Source organism: Ailuropoda melanoleuca, chromosome 13, assembly GCF_002007445.2.
Source record: "Ailuropoda melanoleuca isolate Jingjing chromosome 13, ASM200744v2, whole genome shotgun sequence".
NCBI classification, from domain to species: Eukaryota; Metazoa; Chordata; class Mammalia; order Carnivora; family Ursidae; genus Ailuropoda; species Ailuropoda melanoleuca.
Genome location: NC_048230.1, coordinates 62707288 through 62719701, shown reverse-complemented (window position 1 = coordinate 62719701; position 12414 = coordinate 62707288). Strand labels below are relative to the sequence as shown.

Below are 12414 nucleotides of genomic sequence, written 5' to 3'. Positions count from 1 at the left end.
ACACTAAAGATGAAGCCCTCCCATTTCCCTCGGGTCTTGGGCTCTCTATCTGGACAGAGAGATGCCTGAAGGTCCGCTTTTCCCGCAAGCGTGGGGGCTATGTGTTAACTCCTTTGGAATCCCTAGAACCCAGCCCAAGTACTCAATAATTTTGTTGATGAAATCATTCCTGCAGGGACTGAAGCAATTCTTGGCACACAGTAGGCACTCAGTAAATGCCAATCCTTCCCTGTCTTCTCCTTCCACCAAGGCAGGAATACTATCCAAAGAAGCCTTGAAAGTTGCCATTTGGTTCCTGCTTAGATGCCCTCAGAGGTGGAGAACTCACCACCATTCCCCACTGGTGGAAGTGCTTGCACTGTGGGACCTCAAGGCTGGCAGCAGTGTCCTAGCTTCTACTGTGGTCCCATCGTAGCAAGCCATGTATCCCACTCTTCACTTCTTCCACACCCAGGTCTCTTTCTTTGGGATGCACTCCCCCCTCCCCATGGGTGTCTGCTCCACCCTGCTTCTCCGTGGCCTGGGCTGCAGCTGGCTGGTCAGCTTAGTCCCCCAGAACTCACCTCTGTCTGTACCAGGTTGACCCTCTGGGCCCGGAGCTCACGCACACAGTTGAAGATGTCCACTACCCCTTCATTCTCAGCCATGTCAAGCATGGTGTCGATGGCAATGAAGCAGCCGGTCCTCCCGGCCCCAGCACTGGAAGAGAGGACAATGTCTCTGTTAGGGACCTCAGGGCGGGACTAGCCCTGGAGAGGCTCCCCGCCCCCCACCCCCAACCACTGAGCCCTGTCCCAAGGACCCTGCAGAGAGGCAGCAGGCTGCGGAGGTCAGACACAACAGCCTGAATCCCAGCACTGCTGGGAGACTGAGCAAGCAAGTGAACTCAGAGCCTCAGCTTTCTCCTCTGTAAAATGGGAGAGCGATGCTGGCCTTGGGGGCTATTTTATCAGAACCTGCTTACTTTTGTTGTCCTCATTTAGCAAGGACTTATTTAATGCTTACAAAGTGCCAGACATTGTTCTAAGTGCTTTTACAAATGTTACATATTAACTCCCTTGCGAGGTCATTGGGAAGTTTCTCACCCCATTTTACAGGTGAGAAAAGCAAGGCACCGACAGCTGACTTTGCTCAAGGTCACAGAGCTGGTATGCCATGGAGGTGGGACTTTCCACCCTAGCCGTGCGGCTCTAGGTCTGTGCTCTTAGACATCTGCTCCTAGTAGCAGCCGTAACATAAAACGTGTGCTTCGACAACAGATCTGCAGGCTGTTTCCTCCTCCAGTGGGTGAAGCTAATCCGTCTATACTGTACAAGGCACGGTGCCTGGCACACTGCAGATGCCTAGTAGACATGTCTTCCCTACTCCTCCCTCTGTCTTTTTCCCTTTGTCAGCGAACAGGCTGAGGGATGGAAGCAAGGAAGGGGAGATGCGGGAACAGAAGGGAGGTGGGAAGGCAGATCCTCTGAGCGGGCCCAAAGGCAGAGAGTGAATCCCAGGTCCCATGTCTCAAGCCCCAGGTTTGGCTCCACAGGCACCTGTTTTCCCAGCAATGTGAGCCAGGGGCACTCTTCCACTGGAATAGGTGACAGCCCCAAGACCCTGGTCCGGTAGACATACTCCGATTCTGATACATACTCAATTCGGATCACTGGTGCCTTCCTTTAGGAAAATCTCAGACCAAGTACAAAATAGCAAAAAGAACTCAGCATGACCCATGGCCCACAGCCAGCCTTTCCCCGATCACCACTGGGTTCCAGGCGTGGCTCTGAACCAGAGACAAACGGAACACTGGCCTCAAGTGCACATAGTTAAGAAGTGAAGGCCAGCCTAGCAAGGAGGCCCACGCTGACTGTTTTCATATCCTGCTTCCCCTAGGAAAACAAGTGATGGGGCAGGAAGAGAGCAGGACTGGCTGACCATAAATCCAGGCAGGACAGGCCGGCAGGGACTGTCACCCACAATGATCCGGAAAACAAACCCGTGGGAAGCAGTCTTGGTTCTTAGTGAAATTTCATGGTTTAAAGTGAGTGAAGTTTGACTTGTATTTGTACCCTTCCACCCCCCAATCCAGAACCCCCTCCCCCAGAAGGGACTCAGCAGGCTGGGCCCTGGGGTCTAGGAGGGAGCACAAACAGCCACTCGTCTGTGTCCTCCTGAAGTCTCCTCCTCCACCCATGTTAGGGGAAACAAGCAGACCGACCTGCTAGTGAATCTCGGACCCACTGCCGGGGACAACCTGCCTGGTGCCCGTAAGCCTCACACAGATACCTGCCTCCCTGTTGGGCTCTCTGGAGGACCTGAGCTGTATTTCAGCCTCAGGGGGCAACTGAGCCGATCATATTTGGGGTCAGACCCCTGGAACCCAGTCCTGGCTCAACCATTTACTAGCTGTGTGACCTTGGGTAAATGACTTACCCTTTCTGGGTTTCAGTAACCGCAAGCATGAAACAAGGCTGATAATAATAAATAGACCCACCCCGTAGCGTTGATAGCACAATACATGTACGTTGCACGAACTGATGCTGAAAAAGCACAGTGCGTGTAAATTACCTAGCCTGCGCCTAGCTGCGTTACAGTTTCTCAGTAAATGGTAGCTACTTACGTTCAACAAATATTTATTGAGCACCCAGTATGCACTAGATGCTGGCATTGGGAGTGGGGATATGATGATAAGCAGACATGGCTTCTGCTCTGAAGAATTAACAGTCTGGGGAGCGGACCAGTATTAGAGGCAGAGAACGGTAGTGTTTTTAAGCGCTTACTAGATGCCAGGACTTCTCCTAGGCACTGTGTACATGTCAGCCAGCACATTTCATCTTCAGAATGGCCCCGGGAGTGGGGACCACTGTGCCAGGCTTGTTAGGTAGATTGGCTCTGGAGACATAGAGCAGTCGTGCAAGGATAGCCTGGTACATTGTCTCCCTTCTTCCCTTACCCCTGCTCTGGCTGCTCTCTGGGACACAGGACTTGGGGGCTAACATTCTACTGTCCTTGAACTGTCATGAGCCATAAACCAGAGGATATATGCAAAACGCTTCGCGAGCCCAGGGCTGACGGTGACTCTTACCTCCTGACCCTCAGTGACCTCATCTGTGAAATGGGGTCTCTAATCCCCAATCGCTTGTGTGGGGAGGGTAAACGGATGCCTAGTGACAAGGGGCTGGCCTTGAGATGCCTGCAGTTTATGGAATCCCTCCTTGGCTTCACTCAAGGCCTTGACTGACATGGACACCGCCAGGGTGGGCTAAGTTAAGAACACACAGGGTCTGAAAAGGTGGGCTGGGCCCAAGGTCACACTGGAAGAGGAAGGCAGGAGTGTGCGGGCCAGCTGGGCTTCAGGTCTGGTCCAATTCTTAATGCCCTTGACACGACACTTCATCTCCATTTGGGAGGATTGGAAGACGTGCCAGTCATTCCCCATGTGACTTTCTAGGTCAGAGCTGAAAATACCTCTTCTCCATAATAAGGTGAAGCCTGGTGCTGTCCATTTACTCTCTGTTAAGGACCCTGCAGGCCAGCAATTGATTTTTAAAATAACAGCACTGAAGAGAAGCACGCTTCCACGGAGGCGCCCTGCTGCTGTGGCAAGCAGCCGAGGGCGAGCGTCTGGAGGAAAGCCTGTCAACTCCCAGTGCTCCCGGTTTACACCGGCATGACCCAAGCAAAGGGTCCACTTTCTCAGCGCCTCAATGTTCTCACCTGTAGAATGGGAAGGATACTAACACCCACCCCTCCAGGCTGCATGAGGAATGTGCAAAGTGCACACGTGACAGACAGTGCTCAGTGTGAGCCCACGTCCCCATGGGGCTTTACTATTTCACCGCGACAGTCATGATACCCACTGGTACTGCTACTATTACTTTGTTGTTGTTGTTGTTGTTGTTGTTGTCAGCAGACCTTGGGACCTGGCGGGCTTGGCGACAGGCAGAGCAGTCTTGAAGGCAAAGGATAAAGGCCGCTGGAAAGACTGCATCTCCCTCTCTGAGAGCGGAGCTGAAGAAGCAGCCTTGTTTGGAGCCGGAGGCCGTCACTCACCTGCAGTGGACCACGATGGGCCCAGCCTCGGGGGGGTTCAGGAACTTGACCTGGCGCACGAAGCCCAGGAGGCCGGTGGCATAGCAGGGGACGCCGTGGTCGGGCCAGCTGGTGAAATGGAAGAGGCGGAGCTCCCGGATCTCGTGGTAGCCTTTCTGAGGAGAGAACGGGCCTCTGTTCCTCCAGCTGCCGCCCCCACATGCCTGCCCAGCACCCACGGGGAGCACACCTGCTGCACAGAGGAACCAGCCTCCCTGCTGTCAGGGAGGACAGGACCCTGCCAGGTGAGCAACGGGTTGCCACACAGGGTGACTTCTGTGACCTGTTGCATCTGGGAGCCACGGAAGTAGATACTGTAGAAGTAGCGGCTTTGCTGCAGGACTTCTCAGAGCCTTCAGTGGGCTCATGTACACTCTGGATCCCCAAGGGGGCATTATAACACACCACAGTGTTTGTCCAAGGGACCCTCTTTTGACAAGGGTGTCACGGGACTTCTATTCAGCAGAACAGACTCCAGAGAAGGTTGGTCTTAAACACCAAGTTCAAGGCATTTCCAGTGGAATACGAGGCCTTTCAGTGACTGGGGTCTGTGTCCCTCACTGTTCCATGGCTTTCAAATTAAAAAAAAAGTTTCAGACTCCTCAATTCATGAGATTCTTATTTAGAATCATAAGATAGGAAACAAAGCAGAGCTTCTCCGACTGATGGGGGCAGTGGGGCCTGGGGCTCCGGTCACTTCCCCTCCTACCACTCCTCCTTGACACCCTGCAGCCTAAGGGCACGTCTCTGCCCAGTCCATAGTCAGGTGTCACCTTGGAGCCTGAGTTATGCAGTGCCCTTGCCTACTTTCTCCTACCCTGCCATCTCCGCAGATATGCAGAGAGCACTGAATGGGAAGAGTGTTTGATCATTCTTTCAGTTAAGGAAGGTTCACTAAGGGTTATCTGTGCCAAGCCTTGTGTTAAGCACTGTGAAGGCAGAAATAAAAGCCACAGTCCCTGTCCCTGGAGCAGCTCATGGTCTAGCTGAATAGGCAGACTCCTAAGTGGATAATTCTACTGAAGTGCTTAAAGGAGCATCAGGTAACCCCATCTGCGGAAGGAGAAATCAGAGAAGGCTTCCTGGAGGAGGTGATGCATGACCTGAGCCTAGAAATACATTAGTAGTGAAAATAATAGCTATCATGTATTAAACACAGACTGCATGCCTGTTACTCTTCTGAACATTGCAATGTATTAACTCATTTAATCCTCATCCCAGTCCTTATGTTGTTAGCTCTGTTTTACACATGAGGAAATCGAGGTTCAGCCAGGTTAAGAAACACAACTAGGTCACACAACTAGTAAGCTGTAACGCGGTCTGGACCCTGATGTCCAACTCCACAGTCTGCACTCCCCGTCACTATGGGACACGGAGGCCTGAGTGCCGTCCAGCGGAAGAGATGGCGGGACTCTGAGGCAGAGAGGCAGTCCAGGCAACAGCATGGGGACAGGACTTAGCATGGCATGTGCACAGAATCACAAACAGGGCACCCCCAGGGGGGAAGTGGCAGACAGGCAAGGGTGGACAGAGGGCCTGGGGGTGGGAGGCTGGGCGGGTGCTGGATGCTGGAAAGCCTTGCACCCCACACTGGGTCTTGCTGGGGAGCTCCAGGGAGGTTGCACGGAAGGGGAAGCGCATCATCAGACTTGCATTTTGGGAGGATTGTGTTGGCTGCTATGTGGAGCCTGGAGTTGAGTGGGTGTGTTGGGGGGGCAGTGCCCTCCCAGATCCCCTTTCCTGGGCCAGGGCGCCCATCCCCAGCTGAGTCTTGGCTGCAGACACCCACAGCTTCCCACTTCTTCAGACAATTGTTAAGCGGACCAGGAGCCACTTTCCCTGGGGGTGGGGGTGGGCAGCTGGCACTCAGGGGCTGACGGGACAGCAGAGCGCCCAGCCGACTTGCTGAGTCTGCCCAGGACTGAGGCATGGGACTTCTGGTGCTAAAGCCAGGATGGTCCTAGGCATACCAGGACGCTGGGTGACCCAAATGGAGGAACAGAGACCCCTTTGCCTCAAGACAGGATCAACTGTGTGGTAGAGGTCATGCCCCAGAGCTCCCTCAGAGCTGCTGCCGGCTTTGGTCTCCAGCTGAGAGCACGCCCTTGCTCGGCTCCTTCCGCAGCCCAGCCCCACCTCCCTCCCTTCCTCCCCTTCTCAGAGCTCTTCCTCAAGCTTCAGCGAGTGCACCCAAAGCCCTGCCTCAGGCTCAGCTTCCCAAAAACCCAAACTAAGATGGACCAAGACCAGAGGCAGAGAGCCCCACAGGAGGCTGGGGCAGGAGTCCAGGTGGGAGTGAACAAAGGCCCAGATGAAGGACCGGATGGATGGGCTGAAATAGGAGAAGAGGACACGGCTTCAGCAACACTCAGGTTTTCATTCCATTCTCCAGGTCAACTCAGCCTCGGGAAGCCCTTGTTCGAGCCCACACCACCAGCACTGTGGTCACGGCTCAGGGGTCCTCCCTCCCTGATGGGACTGTGCTGTCTTCAAGGGCAGACACCATTTTCTGTTTCCTCGGCTCAGGAACCGATTTTGAGCTAATGACCCGGGCAGTGTTTGCTGAGCACCTGCCTGCGATTCTCCAAAGCCTCCCTGCTCAGGTGTGGGGCCCAGGATGTGCCCCCATGTCCCCACTACTCATCTTACTTCCTGTACTAACAGCACACATGCCAGATGAGACGGGGGCCCTGCCGGGTCCTCTTCTGTGGCCTGCGTCCCTGGGCCTCAGCTGTAGGAGTGCTAGCTGCTCGTGACCCCCCTTTTCTGGAGAAGTGCCCTCAGCCCACAGGATCCCACTTGCGCTGGAGCTGACCTCTCAGTGGCTTGTCCACAGACAGTGGGCAGATCGAGGCAAGGGGGCCAAGTCTGTGGTGCAGGTCCTGCTCTGGCCGCCCCCAGGATCAGGCCTAGGTTAGACTCTGCTGAATACTCTCCTTGCCTGGGTCCTTCCTCTTCTCTCTCCTGTTTCCCTCCCTCCCCTACAAGTTTCTCTTGAGAGGGTCCCTGGATACACCATCTGCACCCAAATCCTTGTCTCAGGCTCTGCTTCTAAGGAACCCAACCTAAGGCCATGTCGATGTACCTGTTGTCATAGAGAAGTGGCCTTTCCTCCTGGTTCCTAAAGATACGGGCCTTTAGGAGCATGGAGCTTGGAGGGGGGCTGCCAGGAGCAATGTGCCCTGTATCAACCATGCGTGCACGTACGGGACCATGCATGTGCCTTCTTCGGTCCTCAGAAGGACTTGTCCAAATCCCAACAGCACAGCTCTCAGAGCAGTGAATCCCAGTGCTTCTGAATCCCTGGGCCTGTGGCCACTTGGTCCATGAGTATGGATGCATCCAGAAAATGGCAAGTAGTGGAAGGGACAGTGAGCTTCAAATCAGGGGCTGAGGTGGGAATATGGTTCAGCCAGCTCACAGCTGGGCAACTTTGGACAACTGACACACACAGTCTGTGCCTAATTTTCTTCCCCTATAAGACAGAGTAATAATAGTACCTCCCTCAAGAGGTTGTTGGATCGAATGAGTTCATATACTCAAAGCACTTAGAAAACACCTGCTTTAGTAATCGCTCGATAAATGTTAGCTCTCATTATCATGGGAATTAAATGATAAATCTTATCTGCAGTCTTGTTCTTGCTTATCAAGCCCCGGCCAGCCCAGCCGCCTTTCACTGGCTAGACCAGCACTTCTCAATCCCGATGTCACTGACATTTTGGGCTAGATAATCCTTTGTTGTTGGGGCCTGGGGTGTCCTGTGCATTGCAGGGGGTTCATCAGCATCAATGGCCTCCATCCACAGGTGCCAGCAGCACCCTCCATTCTCAGGTTTGATAACTAAAAATGTCCCTAGACATTGCCAAACGTCCCCTGTGGGACAGAATCACCACCAGTTGAGAACCAGAGGCCTAGAACACGTTGCAATCTTCTTTCCCCATGACTCTGTGTGTTTCTTTCTTTCTGCCTGGCATAGGGTTCCTCCTTCCCTTCTCTCATCTGGCTCCTTCTTGTCCCTCATTGTCTGCCTAAATGCCTCCTCCTCCAGGAAGGCTCTCTGACCACCTCATCTTGCTGTCTGCACTGGTGGCAGCTTTCTTCCATGGCTTTTATCACCATGTGGCATTAGTCCATTTATCTGTTGAATTCTGTTTGTCCCTCCCGCCAGAGGGGGAACCCTCTGGAGCAGGATCTTCATCCAACTTGATTGCTGATCTGTCCTCGGAGCCAGGCGCAGGTGGGCGCAGAGCAGACCCTCGCTCAACGAGTGCGTGAATGAACAGACGAGCCCGCTGGCCCAGGGAACAGGCTGCCCGCAGCCACGGGGAAGCTTACCTTCTGGACGGTGAAGGTGCGGATGACGTACTCCGCCAGGGGCTCTGTCTCAATCAGGCTGACTTTAATGTCCCCGTAGACCTCCGTGTCATCCGGCCAGTATCGCACACACTTCACCTGTGAGGAAGGACAGAGACAAGGACGGATGAGTGGGTGGCTGAGCATGAGCAGTCGCCTCGTCTGGCCTTCCTGTTCCAATAAACCCAAGGGCGATTTGGGAGGAATTTCGGTCCAAGGGGTTGTCAGCTGGCCGGGGACTAGCAAACTGCACAGGGCCACACTCTCTCCCAAAGGAACTGGAGCCATTACGAATAATGGTGGTACCCTCTTTTGCAGAGCTCCTTAAAATCTCCAAGTCCATTATCAGGCTAGGTGAGCAAATCGATCGAGGTGAGATAGGCAGGTGGTGCTACCCCATTTACAGACGGAAACCACGCTCGAGTTTGGAGGTCAGGTCCCTGGTCCCGGGTCCCGGGGCCGGTTTTCTACCTCTGGCTGAGCCCTCTTTCTGCTAGATCAGGTGGGGGAGCAGGGCGGCGTCAGCGGAGCAGAGATGAGGATAAAAGGTGGGAAGCAGCGAGGGGGTGGAAGCGGAGGGGTAGGGAGAGGGCTATTACTATCCAGAGGTGGTGACTGGGGGCCGAAGGAGAAAGGCTCTCAGTTGGGAGAAGGACGCAAGGAGCGGGACTCAAAGGGAAGAGTCCTGGGCTCTCTGCCCGGGCGGTGGCTGCAGATGCTAGCGACAAGGCAGTCCCACACTGGACTCTAGGTCACACTCTGCAGGAGGAAAAAGAGATCACTGTTTTCCCCTAAAAAGAACAAAAGCATTACCATTCCGGGGGACGCCGCGCGGCCTAGAGTGGCATTTCCCACAGTGTGTTCCGCTGGGTGCTAATAGGTGTTAAGTAAAAACAAAAACAAAAACAAAAACAAAACAAGAAACAAAAAAACAAACAAAAAAAGGTTTTGTGGTCAAATGAGTTTGGGAAATGCTGGATTAAACAAAATTAAACAGGCCGCTCTGCTACAAGACTCCTCAGCTCGTTGAACGTGCTAACGCTAATGTGTTCTCGACTCTCCGAGAGGGGCAAAGAGTGCACAGCATTTCCCAAACGTATTTAACCATGGAACCCTCTTCTCACTAGGCATCCTGCAGACTAGCATCCCATGGAACCCACTTAGGGAAACGCTGGGAGAGCGCAACAGGCTTGGCAGGCAAACGGATGCATTGCTTGGTTCTAACGCCCAGCAGCTGGGGAGCTTCCAAAAAGTGCTGAAATCTCTCTGAGGCTCAACTTTCTATTAATACGGATAGCTAACGCTCACTGACAGCTTACTGGGTCTCACACTGCTTGCTAAATGCTCTACAAATTCCTTACACGTATTATTTTAATCACTTATCACTACAACCTTTACGGATACGATTATCACCCCGTTTTACGGATGAGGAATCAGAAGCATTGAGAGGCTAAGAAAACTGTCCAAGGTCAGGAAGGGACGGAGCCAGGATGCAAAGCCAGGCCACCCGAGTAATTACCAGCAACACTGCCTCGTGCAGTTGTCAGAATCAAAACGAAGGCACAAGTGAGCGTCAGGCACGGTGCTTGGCTCCTGGCAGGAGTTCTGTCAAGAGGTTGTCCCCCTGTTCCCTCCCCAAATCCAAATGAGATTCATGATCTGTCCATCGAGGGAATCTGTCTCCAAGATGGGATATGTTATAGAACAGGCTGGAATTTGCCTCTGAATTCTTAAATCCTAGCCTGGCCTTTTTGTCCACAGTAGCTGCTCCCGGGGCCTTGGAGAGCGGTCGTGAGTGGAGGGGCCACGACACTAGCATGAGAATTAGGAGTCAGAGAATGCGGCCAGGTTCCGGCTAGAGGACTAAGGGGTAGGTTCTCCTGCCCCTCTGGGCCTGTTTCCTCATCTGTAAAGCTGGGGAGGGATGAGGTGAGAGTGGGCTCAAGGATAAAGTCTCTCCTGGCCCCAGAACCCTACGAGGCCACGAGATGTCCACAGCCCTTTCCCGGATTACGATGACAGCCTAGATTCTCTCTTTCCCATGATCTTGGAGGCCAGGACTCTTTATTTTAATGGATTATCTGGTTCTTTGCCAAAACAAAAACTTACCTGCCCACTCTTCGTTTAGTTCCTATGGTAAGTAGAGAGGCCCTCTTCCTCCTAGTCTTGTGTACCCTGCCTTTCAACCCAGCAGCCCACCCACCCACGTGCCATGGTTTACCAAGTGAGCAAAACCAAACTGGCCATAGCAGTCCCATTTCCAAGCCCTAGGAGTAGCTAAGGACAACGCAGGAGAGAGTCGAGATAGAGCAGAGCAGGAGACCAAGACCTGAACCCCGAGGAATATCAAGGTTTAGTGGTAAGGGAGCAAAGGGTCGGATGCTCTGAGAGGCTGAGTTCGATGAGAAGAAAGAAGTGGCGGTTGGATTCGTCAACATGAAGGATGCTGGTGATGTTGACCGGCTCACTATGGGTGGGATGGAGAGGGGAGAAGAGAACGGGAGTGGAGGAACAGAGCCTGTGTGTGAGTCTTCAGAGTCTGGCAGAAAAGTAGGGTCAAGAGAATCCTTTTTGTTTGCCTGTTGTATATTTTCAGGGAGAAGGTACTCAGGATGTTTTGTACGTTCAGGGGAATAATCGAGCAATGAGAAAAAGAGTTACTTTTCGAGTGAGAGGGGAAATGAGAAAATTCTTGCATAGAATCTGTGATTCCAGGCACTGAGATTGTCTTTGAAAGGGCAAGAGTCCCTTCTTCCAGTGTCTGCGGCTGAGCCTCTAGAAACACCAGATATGCTACCATTTGGGTCAACAAAAATGGTCATTTTTTTTATGGTTCACCCTGATAACAGAGGGGAAGAATGAGAAGATGGTTGTAGATGCAAGTAGGATTGTGGCTTTGTGGTGCGAAGATGAGCATTCATGTCTGATGGCTTTCATTTCCCCAAGGGGTATGAGATGACGTCATCAACGCAGCGAGGGTGGAGAAAGGATGACTTGGAGGGAAAGGTCATATTCCCTAACGGGAAGCGGATTTCTCCCACGCAGGTTGCTGTGAGGTGAGGTGTTGAGTGGGGGGCATGTGCCAGAAGGCACAGCACAGAGAGATGCTCAGGAGGGCGGGGCCAGCGGGAGGGGCTTACCCTGCCCACTTCCACGAGGTTCGTGACCATGACGATGCTGGCCGAGTTCTCCTGCCAGATCATTCTCCAAAAGTCCTTGACGGTCTCCTGCATTGGACCTGCCGACAGAGAAGGTGACAGGGTCAAAGACCACAAGTGCAAGGAGGCAGCCAAGAGGCCGTCCCTCCTGCTTGGTCAGTCCAGGCTCGGCCATAGGTGAACAAGAGTGAGGCCAGATGATGCTCGCTGGGACACCCAAGCTGCTGAGACCGGGGCCAGAGCATGGAAAAGCAAAGTGGCATTCCAAGCTAGCAAGGTCTGCAGCATCCACTGGAAATGCCCACAGCCTTTCCTCTTCCCTCCACTGTCCTCCTGCCCAGAGGCTGTCCCCCAGCCCCACTTGCCCCCTACCCATCACCTTATTGGGACTATATTATGGGTTAATAATATAGCTTATGGGAGTTTTCATAAAAACTGGGCTCCAGAACCTCAGTGAGAGACAGGGAGGAAACTGGGGTTGCAGGGGGGCGGGGAGGAGGACAGCTGCCAGGAGCCAGATGCTCGCAGTGCACACAGTAGAGGCCCGATTTTGAGCTTGACAAGCACAAGGAGCATTCCTCCGGAGCCCAAACAGGAGGGAGGGAAAGGAAATGGACAAGGAAAGCGAGATAGGATCTGAGCGTCCAAAGCAATTTCCTTGGAAATTTCTCTTTCAGTGTCCTGGGCCTTCATCGCTTTTACAATTGCAAAAGTAATACACGTGTTTGATATAAAAATCTGAGCAGCATTTTTCTGTATATGTTTATACACATATGTATTTATACATATGCATTTACTGTAATAAGCAAATTATTATATGCATTTT

At 53.0% G+C, this 12414-nt stretch overlaps 1 protein-coding gene across 1 annotated transcript in view; it reads right to left on the bottom strand.

The window, feature by feature from the left end:
- Positions 1-12414, bottom strand: part of PTPRT (protein tyrosine phosphatase receptor type T) — an 813408-nt gene that overhangs the window by 45581 nt on the left and 755413 nt on the right. The window contains exons 20-24 of the mRNA XM_034641590.1: positions 11571-11668; positions 9244-9303; positions 8413-8529; positions 4039-4193; positions 564-699 (exon numbers count right to left, since the gene is read on the bottom strand). Coding sequence (XP_034497481.1) covers positions 564-699; positions 4039-4193; positions 8413-8529; positions 9244-9303; positions 11571-11668 — 566 coding nt within the window. The remainder of the gene's footprint in view (positions 1-563; positions 700-4038; positions 4194-8412; positions 8530-9243; positions 9304-11570; positions 11669-12414) is intronic.